This window comes from Lutzomyia longipalpis, chromosome 3, assembly GCF_024334085.1.
Source record: "Lutzomyia longipalpis isolate SR_M1_2022 chromosome 3, ASM2433408v1".
NCBI classification, from domain to species: Eukaryota; Metazoa; Arthropoda; class Insecta; order Diptera; family Psychodidae; genus Lutzomyia; species Lutzomyia longipalpis.
Window position 1 is genome coordinate 21,530,642 of NC_074709.1, and position 16,854 is coordinate 21,547,495.

Sequence of the window (16,854 nt, forward strand, 5' to 3'; positions counted from 1 at the left end):
GAAAAACAAAAGGATGATTCTTTGATGTTAAATGTGTTGTACAAGAGATAAAATTCTCTTTGATGGAAACAAGAAGATTAAAAAAACAATAAAAACTACAATGAGATATTCTTCTCTACAAATCCTTTTTATTTAGTTAAAATATAAATGTACTTTCTGACAAATTTTTATCTCCATTCAGCTTTTGCTTTCAACAATTAACATTTTTTTTTAGCTTTGACGGATCTTTTTCTCATTATTTTTTTTTGTTTTCTAACATACATTATGTAGTTTTTTTTTGAACTGTGCTTTTATTTTAATATATACTAGGAATGTGCAAAATCTACAATTTATCCGATTAAACCATGTAATCTTCCTAATTTGATTAACAAGTGCAATTTTTGTTGCAGAAATAATGTAATTGATGTTTTGAAAATATATATTGTAAAAAAAAATAAAGAAATACATTCTTTTCTTTCCCTATTAATGTTATTTTTTATCATTAACTTGATTTACATTTGTTCCAAAATTATCATTTATTTTTTAGTGATTCTGAAGGTTTTTTTTAAGGAAACTTCAAGAAAAGTTTATTTTAATGGACATGTAATGAATTAACATAAAAAAAAAACATAAGCAGAAAGATTGGATTTTCCGCTTAAATAATTCCGTTTTTCAAAAGTTTTATGCGATCTTTTTATTAACTTTTTTTTGTTCAATAGATTGTCTTACTCGTGCCTCTAAAATTTTTGTTCTGATCTTAAATTTTTCTTCCTCATCCGCTTAAAACTCAGAAAAATAACATTAGATAAGTATAGGTAGATAGTAAATAATTCAATATTTTATTAAAGCAATAAGTTAGAATTATTCAACTTAGAAAAGACCAGAAATTTATTCTAAACTCGCAAATGCAATATAAAAAGTATCAAAAAATCATATAAGAAAATGAAAAAAAAATTACAAAACCTATTTTCTCTTAAAAAAAAAAAAGAAAGTCCTAACATTTCAATACAAGCCTTTTTTCTTCCCTTTTCAGAGATTCTCTTTGTTAATTTTAATTACAATCGTATTTAGGGAACTTGCAGAGATTTTTATTTTCTCTGGACATCTCTGTTTTTTGAAAATGTCTATAAAGTTTAAAATAACAATAAATGAGAAAATATTTTTTTTAAACAAAAAATCCTCCGAAATGAAACAAATATAATTTTTTGGAAAAAAAAATCATACATTACACTATTACAAAAAAAAATCTTCCACAGAATATAGACAACACAGCATTATTTATAAAAAAAATCTTGATTACTGCTTATTCCAAAGATTTCATTGAGATTGAAAAAATTTAATCATATAGAAAGTAAAATCTTAAAATTAAAAATTGAATTTCTATTTTTCTTTTCATAATTTGTGCATTTTCAAGAATTTTTAATTCTCCTTTCTAACATATTTTTTTTCTTTGTGCTCTTTTACATTGAAAAACATTTTTATGTTGTGTGCGCTTTCTAATTTGAGATTAACCAATAATTTTTGAAGCATATAGATTTTTTCCGTGCTACATGGACACCTTTCAATTATTTTCTCTTCTTTTCTAACGAAAAAAAAATTTACACTCTGAATGTCTTGACTCTGATTTATGTAATTCTATTGCCGTGATTCTTGGATGGATTCTGTGAAGAATTCTTTTCACAGTAAAATCCTTTTTGTTTTAGTTAAATTGTTCTGGTAGCACGTATGAGATATCATCCCATGGGTGACGGTAAAGCCCTTGCTTAAGACGCTTCTGATCCATATAATGCCCAATAAAACCGATACTACGTCCCAGAACAAAGAGGGAATTGATAGCACCGATGTTGATGTACTCCTGAGCCTCGTCACTTTAGTAAAGAATTAATTTTAAGTCAGTTAGAATGCAAGAATAACAAGAAAAAATTATTCTAATTTACCTCGTAAAGGATCCACAATTTCTCAACATATCCACAAAAGATGTTGCAATGACACCATCAACGTTCAAAATCAAATTAGGTTTTTTGCTCGTCGTGATCTTCTCCACCTCCAAAGCGTACTCAAGAAGGGGCTTTGCTGGGAAATTCTCCATAACAAACTCCTTGATAATTTTCACACGAATATCTGGATTATTGATGGACTTTACACGATGCCCAATGCCCATGATTAGCAAACCCTAAAAAAGCCACAAAATCATATTTTGTTAAGAAGAATAAACTTTAAAAAAGAATAATTGAGCTCAATATTGTTACCTTCTTTCTCATTGCATTAACAAATTCCATTGGATGGAGATTTGAATCATATGCCTCGGAAAATTGCCTTGCAGCCCCATCGAGAGCACCACCAAAACGATCTCCCTACAAGAAGAAGTTTCTTTAACTGAGCCTGAGTTCTTTAAGACTAAGGTGTTAGTTTTATCAAAATTATGAGTACCTATGTTTCGTAAGATCAGACTTCTGTGTTTAAAACTAGGTGTAAGTTTTTTCAAGTTAGGTTTAATTTTAATCTTTTAATTAGGCCTAACTTGTTTAGACAAGACTTAAGTTTTTTTAAGTAAATGAAATTTTCGAAAGATTAGATTTTTTTTTGATTTTTTTGAAGCTGAGCTTCGATTTTTTAAACTTGGTAAAGTTTCTTAATTCGGGCGGAGATTTTTTTTAAGCTTGGCGAAGTTTCGTAATGCCAGACGTTATTATTTTTAAGCTAGGTATAAGTTCTTTAGTCTGGACCTAGGTTAAGTTTTTTAAGCTACATGTAAGATTTTTAGCTATTCGTAAGTTTCGTAAAATCAGGTCTTAGCTCTTGAAGCTAGACCTAAGTTTTTTAAAGCTAAATGTAAATTTCTTAAGGCAAGAATAAGTTTCGTATAGTCAGGTATTATTTTTTGAAACTTGGCCTAATTTTTTAGACTAGACATAAGTTTATTAAGCTTATTATAAGTTTTTTTCTGGCTTCTAACATTTGAATGTTAGTTCCGCCTAAATCGGAACTGAATGAATTTCAGAATTATTTTAAAAAAAAAATAATAATTAAAAATGTCTTTAGCTCTGACTTAGCTTTACCTTACGCTAAAACATTAAACCCGTTCTAAAAAACTTTAATCCTGCATAAGAAATGTACTAAACTAAACTAAGTCAATTAGATCCTAATCTCAATTAACCTTCTATAGTTGACAAATTCAAAAAAAAATGATACAAAGTTAAGTACTTACGATAGTAAGCAGTCCACTAACGAGTGATGAGACTAAATCCTTTCCAGCTCGAGCACAAACAATCGTGTTATGTGCACCCGAAACGGCAGGTCCATGATCAGCTGTGACCATTAAGCACATCTCAAAGAATTTGCAAACATAGGGTGGGAGACACCTAAACAAACAAAAAGTAAATAAAGTTTAAATTAATCTGAGATCAAAAGAAAAAATAAATAAACTTACTTTTGGAACCACAGAAGTGAGATAACTCCACCGATGCCTACATTTTTATTCAACACATCACTGATTGGCATTCCTGCGTAGAGAAGCTCCTGCCCACGTTCGTCACAGATGGAAGTCATGAAGGATGCAGGTTTGCGGATTAGTCCTAATTCTCTAGCCCATGAGTAGTCCATGGGTACTGTAGGTGGTGGAACTTCCTGCACGGGTACAATGTAGCCTTTCTTGACAAGTTCTGTGTACACATTACCAATGAGATCGCCCAAAGTGTCAAATGATGCTGGTACATAGGCTCCAGCCTCCTTGAGAGCTTTGTTCTTAGTCGAGGCGGTTTCTCTTTCGGAATTTGCACAAGATCCCGCATGTCCGAATTGTACTTCAGATTTAAACATACCAGCACACGTGCCAATGCACCAAGCAATCAGGGGCTTTGTTACGCGCTTCTCACGGAGGGACTGACAAACTTCGTACTCCTCAACACCACCAACTTCACCCAGGAGAACAATCATCTTAATATCCGGATCTGCTTGATATCGCAAAATGTGATCCATAAAGGTTGTTCCAGGGTAGCGATCACCCCCAATTGCTACACCTTCAGCTACACCATCAGTAGCTTTGGATATGATGTTATTCAACTCATTGGACATCCCACCAGATCGTGACACGTAAGCTACACTGCCAGGACGATATAGCTTAGAGTGGAGAATGTTGTCCAACATACCACCCGTGTTGCCAATCTTGAAACAACCTGGCTTCACACCTCCCACCGTTGCAGGACCAATAATTGAAACCCCCTTCTCTTGAGCCATTACAATTAACTTCCGCGTCATATTCTCCGGGATACCCTCAGCAATGATGGCCACTGTGCGAATTTGTGGATACTCCAGAACTTCAACTGTACTCTCGTATGCACTACGCAATGAGGCAAAATTCACAAGGACATCAGCTTCCTTGTGCTTTGTCATGGCATCGGACATTTTCTTGTAGACAGGAATGAGAATCTCCTTGTGACCCCAGTAGAATTTTTGCTTATGATCCCCCGTGAAGGGATAAACCATGGCAACAACAGATGGTTCTTCACGTCTTAAATTTGTGAAAAAAAAATCTCAATTACCACCTGTTCTTGTCTAATTTCCTATGCTTACAGGAGGGAGCTTCCTTAAAACCAACTTACCTACAGATAAAATCAAAATCAAGCATCGATTGAACGGCTCTTGTCTGCATTCCCCAAACAATTGCTTTGGTTGTTTTGGAGAACATCTTACCACCACGTACGCCATCCACCACGGATGTGGTTGAGAAGGCGCCTGCAGAAAAATTATGTAAATCAGCTTCGAAAGGCGTCTGGCATGCGGATGTCACTGGACATTCATTCACAATGGCAAATGTGTGTGGCACACGTACGATGATGATGGTGCGTGAGGAGGAAGAGAAAAATACAATGTGAAATGCACGCCCAAAGATGCTCTGGCCAGGAACATTCACTATCCTGCCAGGAGATTCATCCGTGTTTACATTATTGTGTTAAATTGTTATACATTGATAAAACTTCCAATTTTGTGTTACTTTCGGTGCTCCACATAAAAAAAAATTATATTGATCCGATCTTTTAGCATAAATTACAATTAAAAAAAAAAACTAAAAGAAAATTTCGAAAAGATTTCGTTAAAAGCTCTGGGAAAAATTGTATTTTAGGTGTATTTGATTTTCTACAAAATAATCCGTGTCCAAATTGATTCCTCGAATGAACTATTACAATAGAAACGAATAAACTCCTTTGCTTTAAAACTTTTTTGATTTTTAGAAAGGTTTGAAAATAATTCAAAAATTTATAGAACTCAAGTAATGTATAAAAGAAGAGAAATATTCGATTTATGGGTAGATTCTGATAAAAATCTTTTCTTTTCTTTTATAATTAGCTTAAAAGTTTGTTGTAAGATTTTGACAAATGGAGTATTTAAATTGTTCTTTTGTCGTTCTATAAAAAGAACAAACAATTAGTTGTTCCAGAAAACAGTCAGTAAGAACTTTAAAGAAAGGAAGAAATTGCCTAAATCGTGTAAGATTTTCCCCAGAAAACCAAAATTCTTACTGACGAATTGTAAAGAAAGAAACAAAAATTCGTATCAAGTATCTATTCTATTCTTTTCTTACAATGCGCAAGTTGTAAGATTTTTAGTTATCTGTAAAAATATTTAAAATATTTCGACTATAGCCAGAGACAATATTTCTATTTTAACTGTATTTCTTACGGACACAGATTTGCGTTAAAACGCAAAATTTTAATATTGTTACGCCCGGAAAATTAAGTTGTGAAAGCCCCACGAAAATCACCGACAACAAATACCCGCAAAGGCGCACTCGTGCCCCTAAGCGGAAGATACTCGGCAAGCGACACGAAAGAACCCCGAAAATTGCGCTCGGGAGTTGATCGACGAGAGTCGCACGCGAGAGATACGAAAGAGCACCGAGAGTGGCCGAGCATGCAGCGTGGGTTATAAATACCGCTGCGTTGCAGCAGCAGCATCATTCCGGTGTGAGCATTGCAGCAGAACACATCTGCCTAAGTCAAGCGAGCATCCGCGAAATTCTCCCAGCAGAGCCGAGCGAGAGCCGAGCGAAAACGCTATTTATTAGCGAGAGCCGAGCGAGAGCCGAGCGATAAGCTGGTGCGGGCTGAAGCCCGATATAAGCTGAGCGAGAGCCGAGCATTTGCCGAGCGAGAGCCAGCCAGCCGAGCCCACATAGCCATCGGCCGAAGCCGAAGTGGGACCCGAAGTTCCGTCCCCGAGTGGACGAAGGGCACGAAGCCATTGTACCCCGAAGTGGGCCGAAGAAGGAAGCCAAGACGAGGAAGACGGGCTCAGCTCGCCGACATAGCCGAGCGAGCCGCCCCCGAAGGAAGGCAACAGCAGCAGCAGTACCGACACACCACTCGGGCGGAGCCGTGCCGGAGCCGAGCGGAGGCCGAGCGAAAGCCCTTGTCATATTGGGGCGGAGCCGTGCCGGAGCCGAGCGGAGGCCGAGCGAAAGCCCTTGTCGTGTGGGAAGGAGCCGAACCAGCAGCGCTCGCGAGAGGGAGACGAAGCACAGCCGCCCACGAAAGGGCGTGTAATAAAACGCGGTGGAGGGAATTTCTTTTAAATAAATTTATACAAGAGGAATTCCCTGCGTTTTCACTGTCGGTTCCATTCGGGAAGATTCGCCAAGGGGACGAAATACGGAGCAATTCGTAACAATATCAACCGGAAGACATTCGATTAAGTAGTTAAAACCGCTATTCTAAAACACTCCCAAATTCTAATTTGCCTCTATCTGAGTTCCTAAAAAAAGTTAGAAGACTGAAATTATGTTATGTTGTAGAGATGTTTAAGACCTTTTCAACGATAGCTCAAAATCGAAAATCGGTTAGGCCGTTTAGCCGGTTTAGCCAATATGACCTCCACAATTTTTTATCGAAAATTGGTCATAATTCGAAAACGGCTTGACCGATTTTGATCAAATTGGGCTCAAAAGAATATCGGAAGTCCCAAAACTGACCCCTTTTTCTTCTTCCACATTTCTAAAGTGGTCTGAATTAAGACTTTAATTTTACTTTAATTTAGGATTTAACCTTAATCAAATTCTTTTTTGAAATACGGTATTTTGAGCTTTTTTTGTTAAGCTCTTCTCTGATTTAATTCCCAATGCAATGTATAGGGGAACGTGACCCAATTCGGACTTTCAAAGGTCCGTGCAGAATGATAGAAAATATGGTGTAAAATAAAAAGCAATATTCTTAAAGGTATCATTTTAAAGCCCATTTAATGCTTATTTTACTCTCATATTTTTCCGCATTTAAAGTTTTATAAGTTTAAAGTAATAGCGGATTTAAAAAAGGATGTAAGAGATCCGAATTCGGCCACATTCCCCTTAGAAATTAGTGAATGATGAAATAATATTAAAAAAAAAAAAATAAGAAAAAAATCCAAATTTTTCATTCAATTTTAAAATTCTTCTTTTGCAATTTCCACACAATAAAATGATTTTAAAGCACCGAAAAGCCTTTTGATGTTTTGTGTGATAATGTATCTGCAAGGTATGTTTAGTACAAATGTTTTTTTGTGAGGAACACAGTGTGTGATTAGTGACAAACCCGACTTACCACTACTATCCTTCTCCAGGGTTTGATTTTGTTGTTTTAGCGCTTCCTGTTGCTGCTGCCCACCGGGTAAGAGGAAATTAGCCGTGGCAAAGTTGACATTGCAAGCTTGCGGGATGGGTTTCTTATTGAGCGCCATGCCACATATAGCCGTCATGTGAGTTTCGGGGCCAAAAACATGAAGTGGAATGCCAAGACTCTTGCCAATCTCACGCATCTTTCGCAAACCTTCCTGATAATTCGGTCCAGCACGTCGTACGAAAATTGATACATTGTGCTCCACAAGACGTGGTTGAAATTCACGCAGGGCACTAATAATGCCACGGAATGTTGCAGCCACATTGGTGAAGTTGGCAATTCCACCCCCAGTTATCAGTACCTTACCCTCTGGATGCTTCGGCGAGGACGTCATAAGGGTTAGGATTGTCTTGGCATACTCATACGTTTGCTGCTCAGACGGTGCCCCACTGTATTCACCATAGTTTGCCAATTCACTCGCTCCACCCAAGTCGCAAATTGTATCTGAATAGATCACACTTGCACCCCCACCAGCAACCATTGTCCAAATCCTTCCATTTCGATTGAGGATGGTCAGCTTGAGGGAAGCCCCACTCTTGGCGTCAAGATCAGCAATGTATGCCTCCTCAGGATAGGCATCGCGACCAAATGGTGGAGGATAATCTATATTTCCCCACTTTTGGCGGCAAATAAAATCAGCAGTTGAATCCAATTTTGCTGCCAAATCCAAAATGTAAATCTGCTCATCAGTCACCACGAGAGGATTTATCTCCAAATATGTGAAATACAAATCCACGTACAATTGGTAGAGATTGTACACAAAATTGGCTACGAATCTATTGCAAGAAAAAACAAATATATTAACCAACGTTCCCCCTTTTCCGTGGAAATTTTAGATTTTTCTTTTACTTTTTCTTTGTAGGAGCAATTTCCTTTAGTAGTACACGCTCAATTTCCTCTGCTGTAGTAGCATGCCCTACGGGAATGTCTAATTTGAGCGCCTTAGCATCTACATCGCCAATATCAACGCCCCCTTGGTGATAGAAGAGGATCGTATCGGCGGATCTATGTGAGTAGATGCACACATAGGCCTCCTGATCATCTTTGTGCGGAAGAAAGGGTTCAATGATGAAATTCCTGAGCGTCCCCACCGTAACGCCAATCGTTTGCTCCTTTCCCATCCTCGCAGTAATCCATTCCTTTACTTCCTTAATGTTCTTATTCACCGTGATAAGACCCAACTTTCCACGCCGCTTTATCAGCTGATCAGGTTTTGCGACAAGAGGCTGCAATACATACACATTACTCTTACGTTCCTTTTCTTTTTAATGACCTCTAACACTCCATGTCACACCATACTATCATCATGCAACGTTACTAGGTCAAACGTATTACTGATCTTCCTTATGCAATATTCTTCTTCACAAATGTTATCTTATCTTCTATTACAAAAAAAAAGCATTATGTATGCTATCGTGCCACAAGTCACGGAAATGTTACAAAAAAAAAGAAAACATTTTCTTCATTAACTTTTCAATATAGACTTCACAAGATGAATAGCTAGCCTACCCAAAATTAAACCGTTTAAGGAAGCTTATTGTTGTTAAACAACAAATTGTTTTATTTTACAAGCAAAAATATTGTATTTGTAGTACCTAAATAGAGGTATAAAGTTTTTACTTAAGGCATTATGAATAAATTTAGAATTATTTTTGTATAAAAATAGAATGGAGAAATAAAAATAGAGTTGAGGTTGAAGGTGAAAATTTATTCCGCATTTGGACAAATGATGAACTGAAAGATCTTTACAAAAATCCACTAACAACAGCCTCTAACAAGACTAGGCTATAGTCATAGGATGCTGACCAAAAGAATGCCTAAGAAGCTACTAAACGTAAACCCGATAAATCAGACTCAAGTCATAAAAGAAGGAGTATACCTACTGTTAGATTTTAAACTTGAATTTGTAAGCTAAAAGAATAAGAAGAACTTATGTGTAGGTAAAAGAGCTATTTTTGTATGAGAAGTCAATCAAGAAGCTCGTGGAGACTCTAGTGAAGAATTAAGCAAGAAAATATACATAGATTTGAAAATATATGTGCTGGAAGCACACTTTATAAGAAAATATCAAGTAGCCAAATAAAAGTACAAAGTATTTTCTAAACAGACAAATCACCTCAGTTAACATTTTGACTGAGAATAAAGACAGAAATCAGAGCTAAAATGTCTAATGATTCAAAGGAGAACCTAGCATAGGTGACTGAGAACCTATAGAAGGGGATGTTTTGAGGCTGGCGTTTTCCCGGAAGACCTCAAAACTGCGGTAATTGTTCCCATCCATAAAAAAGGTGACAGAAAGTCCCGGGAAACTACAGGCCTATTTCTAAAATAATTCTGACCACATAATCTACCTACTATTTTACTGAAAAGTTTCTTTTAGAATTCTATTCAACTAAATTATTGGGCCGTATTCAGCGACCAAGAAATCCTTGAAATCCTTGAAATTTCAGAACAAATTCTTGAAAATTCAAGGATTTCTTGGTCGCTGAATACGAGCCTTTATATACATTTAATCTTTAACGGTAAACTGTAGCTAAACTTATTGTGGAGAGGTAAGACTTCAATGATGCAACCGAAGAAGCTAAAGGGCTAAACTACAGTGAAAATGCTTTTCAAGATTTGTGAATTCTTGCTATGAAACTTAATGCAGCAGGTCCCCCGTTAAGATCAGTAAAAGAATGGAAAAGGGCTTGGAGTGGATATATAACCGAAGTCAGAAGAAAGCTGAGAAAAAATGTCCATGACAAAAAGACCAAAAAGACAACGAAGAAGGCTTCCAGAAAGTTCACAATCACTAACGGACCTAGACCCAAAATTCTCCCGAGATTCTATCAAAGGATACTCTATTTATTATTGTGTTAGGGCCTGCGCGTCGCTGATATAAACAGCGTCTTTTATTTGACTACTCCCCCCGAAGATAATTATTACCCCAATAACATTCTGAAGCTTTCCGGAAAAACACAGCAAAAAATATCTTTCAGACACTTTCTATTGGCAAAATTCTACAAAATTGTTTTGAATAAACCCAGAACGTCTATTATTACGTAAATCCAAAACTAATAGAATGAATACAAATTATGTAAATTTTATGTAAACATTTTTTACTTTATTCATTGAATTTCTTTGAGAAATTCATGAAGTCTGTCCCCAGCAACAAAATTCATCTCATTTTATTTTTTTAATAAGCTGTGATTATCTTAAAAACCACGCATAGTAACTTTTTGTATAAGGCTAAAAGTTAATCATGTTTAAAGAAAAAATATTTGCAATGTATTACTTTGTCAGAAAGTAATTGAACTATTTCTTGTAAAATGAATTTTTATCAGTCACTGTTAGCCAATTTACTCTACAAATTGTGATTCATTTGAATTATGAATGTATTGCGAAAAAGAAATTGGCAAATCAATAAAAGAAAATCTATTTCCCATTTTACAAAAGATAACAAAGCTCGTAATTTAAATGGGCTTATATAGGGAACAATAGTCCCGATAGCGTGAGAATGTTTTTCTTTTTTTTTTCCGATGAATTTTCATCATATTGCATCTAAAGAAAAAAGGGAAAATTCCAAAACTTACCATCGTCTTAAGCCATGGATTGCAGGCAATTAAATTATCCCAATCTGTTGTCTCATCCACAGACACAAAATTACATTTAGCTGCATTGGAACCTGGTGCCAGATATTTGTTAATTAGCTCCTTTCCAGAAGCTTCCCTGATGGCCTTTGCTGACATTTTTTAAAACTAAAAGAAAAAAGAAACAACAAAACGACACTTTTTAGTGTGCTTGATACGCGCAACATTATACCTAACTCATAAAACAACATATTAATATTTATTTTACAGTTTGAAAGAAGTTTTCGCGGAATTAATTTCGTTTGAGACTAACAAAAGGTACCGTCAGACGGGGCAACTTTAAAAAAAAACTGATTTCTATTCATTTTAGCATTTAATTTTACTTATAAATTAACTGTTAAGACAAGTAAATAAATTGATCAATTAATATTCAAATACATAAGAAATATTAATTTGAATTTGGCACGTATCCCAGGCGAGATAGCAAAGATGGTGAATTTGTATGGTGAAAAAGAAAATGTGGAGAAAATTTAGAACTTAGCGGCAAAAAAATTTGAATCAAAGGCAATTTTTGAACACCCGCAAAGCAACAAATAGGTACATTATGTATATAGCTATAAATAGATATCTTCTAAAAGATATGAAATAAATGCTTAAAAAAATTCTTTTTGAGGTCAATGGTGCCCAATACAATTAATTGTAATGCAAAAGAGAAATATTTCTCAACTCCGAAATGACACAAAAGCATAACAATAATAGAATATGAATTTTAAATTAAGACGTTTCTGTTTAATTTTTTTTCTTCAACATATTAACAGGCAATTTCCAAGAGTATCACTTAATAATTTTTGCTGTAGATTAAAATAAAAAAAGGCTTTCAATTGTATATATGATGAGAAATATTTAATTCGAGTTGCGCCTTTCGCGAGAAGTTATTCAAGGGGACATCACTATATTTTTGAGGTCAATTGTTATCACTTGATTGTGAACATTATGAATATCTCTGTAGAGATTAATCCACGTTTTTACCGGTTAGGTATTACCTAATCATATACGCTCACATACTACATGGATCCTATATATTCATACATACATGTACGCCAGTATTAATATAACTGTGTGCGTTACTTTTTATTCCAAATGAAATTCATTTCTTTATTTCGTCGTCTGACCTCGCGAGGAGAGAAAGTTGATGATGTAGGTAAAAAAACTTTCTCAGACAAATATTTATCAATTTTATCGTCTCCATAAAATGAACGGTTAAGCGGAAATTTTGCTTGGAAAGTCAATTATTCTTCCATTTTTGAGGGTTTTTTTTTAATAAATCATTATTTTATTAATAAGAGAGAGAAGGGTTAAAAAAGCTTCGTTTTTAACATTTCAAAGGTTAATATCCGGAATGAAATTTAATAATAAAGAAAGGAATTGTCAATAAATGTAGTACATGCAGTTGTTACAACTTTACTTAGGAACAGGTATATATATTTCAAATGACGCAAGACACGAATTTTTCTACTTTTACAACAATGAGTACAATTGAAAGAGGCCTTGGGGTAATTCTTACACTTTTACTTTTAAAGTAGTACAAGAATTTTCTTCTTTCAATAACACCTTAGACTAGGTTAAAAAAAGGTATTTAATCACGATTCACGATTTATTTAAATTTACAACAAAGCTGCTACAACAAATGATTGATTTATTTGATTTAGATTATTTTTTGATGCTCATTTTGAAAAAGAAAAAAGGTTCTGTCCGTAAACTTTTCATGGCAACTGTGAATTGTACATTTATTATTGATTTACGTTAAAAATAATAAATGCGAGAAAAAAAACATATTTCTATGACATCAGAAAAAACATAGAGATTGACGTAAATCTTAAAACTCTTGTAAGAAGAGTCATTGATGTTATTTCGTCACTGATTTATTATTTACATTATGTAGGTACCTATATTTGTAAATTGAATATGAAAAGATGAAAAATCTCATGAAGAGGTACATCAATAAATAAGTAATGAACCTCACAGTCAATTAGAGGTCATATGAATTGTTAACACAGAGAGAATAGGCTCAATCTTATTATTTATGTAATCCAATTTAATGCGGTAGTGATCGCAATAATGTCTGTGCCGATTTATAGACAGAAATGCTCAATATATGATTAGGAAATTCATGCAACAATGTGATAACAACTTTATGCCTCCGAAATAGACGAAAAAACATGCATATAACGAGTGAGAGGGTAAATTTTCAATGTTACTAAGGCCACGAATTTCTTGTTCAAGTCGCAATCGTAAGACATTGACTTTGGCATGATTCAATGCGGCACAACAACTGATTATATTAACATCATAAATTACAAGCATCACGTGCTCCATTAGATTTTCAATTTCTCATAGGAAAGTTCGCACATTTACAAACGATATTAAATACTATTCTTATAGATTTAGAATTCCTTATCTTAATGGGATTTTTCAAGGACAATTTGTAATTTTTTCCAATTTGGATTAAGGAGTTAGTTGGAGTATCAGTTGGTTGGAAGATATTGCATTGTAGATGTTTTACAGTGTAACAAAAGGAGCGTAGTCAGAGATCCTTTCAAGAGGTATTTTTTTTAACATTACATCTTTTTTTTTACTTTTAAACATTACAAATTGTTTAAAAAAATCTACTCAATGCTGAGATAAGCGATGTTTGAAAAATCTAAAGGGCTATTACATTGAATTAGCAATTTTTGACTATTTGTTTCTAAAATTCTAACGTTTAACGTTAGAAACGTCAAAATTCATACCTAAGTATATTTTCAAAGTAATAACGACTCCTTTTACTCTAAGGTTTGACCGAGGGTTTAACGTAACTTTTTATCATTTTCCGCTTCTTTTCAAATGTTCGTCAATTCGGTTCTAACGTTTGACATTTCTTTCATAGCATTTGAAGTGTGTATATTTAAACGTATGACGGTCTTTTAAAAACCTTGACGTTCCATTTTTAACATTTTACAATTTTTTAACAATTTTAGCATTTTTTTTTTTAATTCTATTTTATTCAATTTTAAGCCTAAGCGCATAGCTTCACAAAAATTGACATTTCAGGAGAACCCCTTGATGGATTTGAGTGAATTTTTTTTTAAAAGTTAGATGATAATGTCTACTATTAATTCTGATGAAATTTGAGCCAGGTGTAACTTATAAAAAAATCTGGGAAGCGAATGAAGTTATGGTACACTTTTTGTAACATAAGGGGGTCACATAAAAAAACATTAAAAAAGAACCACGTGACGGATCGGGATGAAATTTTTTTTAAAAGTTAGAGGGCATTATTAGCTACCATTTGAATCCGAGTTTGTCCAAATCGGTCAACCCTAAGCTGAGATATAGTCAAAAGTGTATTTTTTCACTATAGTTCACTAGAATGACTGTTACAACCGAACCGCTTGACCGATTTTCAAAAATTTAGCAGATCTGGAAAGGGAATTAAATTACCTTTCCAACGACTATCTATTCATCAAAATCGGTGCACTGGCGGCCGAGATGCAAGAGGTCAAAGTCAAAATTTGTGAAATCGTGAAAAATAGGCTTTTTCCTAGCTTTACCAAAATGGTTGCCAATAAATAACGGGTTAACCGATTTTCAAAAATTTACCAGTTTTGGAAAGGTGAGAACTGTACCTTTTCAAAACTAATAAATTTTTGAAAATCGGTTGACCACAGCCGGAGATATAGCCACTTGAAATTTGCCTTCAAAAATACCCCATTTTTGCTTGCCCGGAAACTTTTTTAGGGTAGTGTATATACAAAATCTGATAGGAATCATGTAAGAATCTACTGATTTTTGACCTTGTTGACCTTTAAAAGATTTTTAGGATTTGTCTGTTAAGTAGGTTAAGTTAAAACGAGTCCGAATAATATTATAATTGCCTCAATAAATCTAATCTAATTCCTTAATCTTGAATATCTTACATAAATTCATAAAATTATTTCACTATGAACTTGACTCTTAAAACGTAGGAGTAAGAGGCATTAAACCTAAGTTTAGCAATTTTAAATCATCTCTATGACGAGTTTAAACTACCTCTCAATAATCTTGAGTTGATGCAATATAAATTGAATTAACTCGCCGCTATCTGAAACGATCCGCAAATGAAAGGTGCGGCTCCCCCGTAAAATCATCCGATTGGTGTGAATCACCGTGATGAAGCCTCAAAATCAAAATCATAAACCAAAATTATATTTTTATTTTTAAATCAACAATTTTTATGTTTTTTTTGGAATTTCTAAATTTAAGTAGAATTCCTCCAGAGTTCTTTTAAAAACCCGCGCATGTGTTGAATAATTTATATAATGTGAATTTCTTTAATTTTTATGGACATGTGAGTGCTATCACTGTCCAGTTTAGAGAGCTTAGAGAATGTTCTTAATAAAAAATTAATAGCAGAGCAAAACGGAAACACATGCGGAATATTTCTGGTTGAACATTGAATGCCTTAATATTATTAAAATTTTATAATGTATTAAGAGACTCATAAAATTACGATAACACGATGCAATCTATTTATAAATCGCGTAAAAAATTAAGTTTGCTTAGAATACGAGAAAAGGAGTAAATACGAGAAAATATTGCGAAATTCATTGATCCTCTTGACCTATCACCCCGTGTCACATTGACCAAAATTTTAGGGAGACCGCAAGAAATGAATGAAAAACCTTTAAAACACCCACACAAGACCACCCAAGAAGTGAAAGAGAAAAGAGAGAAAATGGGAAGAAATGCAATCGTCTGTGGGAACAGGCCACTTTCTTATCTTTACCTACTTCAATAAAATATTAAAATGAAAAACATAAAAATTATTATTAAGAAAATCACTCACCTTTGATACTCCTTCTGCTTATCCAGAGGTGCAGATCAATTTCAGCGACGTGATGTATGAAAAGGAAAGGAAAGAAGACGTCACGTAAATTAATTAACAAATACACGAGGAAATTGATTAACTTTTTTTCACGCAAAAAAATCTACAGTACGCCACTGCTTATCAAAGGTACAAGAGAAAATCCGAACTATACAATTTGGACGTTTGTCGGGATATAAAAAGCGAAACTTGGGTGAATAATAACTGCAACTTTTACTGCAATGATTTCCCTACACTCACGTATACTTCTTCTTCTAAAAAGACAACATTTTCACATACCAAACACGAAGTCCAGATTGAATGAACAATCACTTCACTCGCAGGATGGACGATTAAACTGGAAACGAAAATCACAAATGTCATCATGTCATTTGTCCCATTAACGAATCGCCACAAGAATTCCCATTCACTTTTCCAGTGGAGAATTCCATTTCATTTCGTAAGAAAATCAAGAAAACGCAATCTTATTTTCCCGCCAAGTAATCAATCAGGGCGTCCGATAAACATTGAACACCACGTGATTATCTATTTCGGAGGACAATTGAATTGCTGTTGTCTCGGATTGTCACTGAACAGGAAATTCTGTTCAATTTACTATTTAGCATGTTTTTTTTCAGATTGGTGTTCTTGATGTAAAATTAAATTGTATTCTAAACACTTTGAAATATTCTCATAGAGCTCATAGATTTTTTGGAGCTGTAAAAGAATATTAATTGAAAATTAGAAAGTATAATTAGAGAAAAAACAATTTTAT

The 16,854-nt window shown here is 34.3% G+C and overlaps 1 protein-coding gene across 4 annotated transcripts; it reads right to left on the reverse strand.

The window, feature by feature from the left end:
* Nucleotides 1–106: 106 nt before the first annotated feature.
* Nucleotides 107–16,461, reverse strand: LOC129792566 (ATP-citrate synthase). 4 transcript variants are annotated; one of them, XM_055831755.1, is made up of 11 exons: nt 16,380–16,461; nt 16,062–16,075; nt 11,201–11,365; nt 8,475–8,851; nt 7,551–8,401; nt 4,581–4,767; nt 3,410–4,489; nt 3,188–3,341; nt 2,229–2,333; nt 1,917–2,152; nt 107–1,847 (listed from the first exon to the last, which is right to left on the reverse strand). In XM_055831755.1, the coding sequence occupies exons 3-11, from the start codon at nt 11,354–11,356 to the stop codon at nt 1,679–1,681; spliced, it is 3,315 nt and encodes a 1,104-aa protein (XP_055687730.1). In that variant the 5' UTR covers nt 11,357–11,365; nt 16,062–16,075; nt 16,380–16,461; the 3' UTR covers nt 107–1,678. The 4 variants fall into 4 exon arrangements, with proteins under 4 accessions (XP_055687730.1, XP_055687729.1, XP_055687728.1 ...); XM_055831754.1 differs by having other exon boundaries at nt 16,184–16,427; XM_055831753.1 differs by having other exon boundaries at nt 16,062–16,434.
* Between the last annotated feature and the right edge of the window lie 393 nt (nt 16,462–16,854).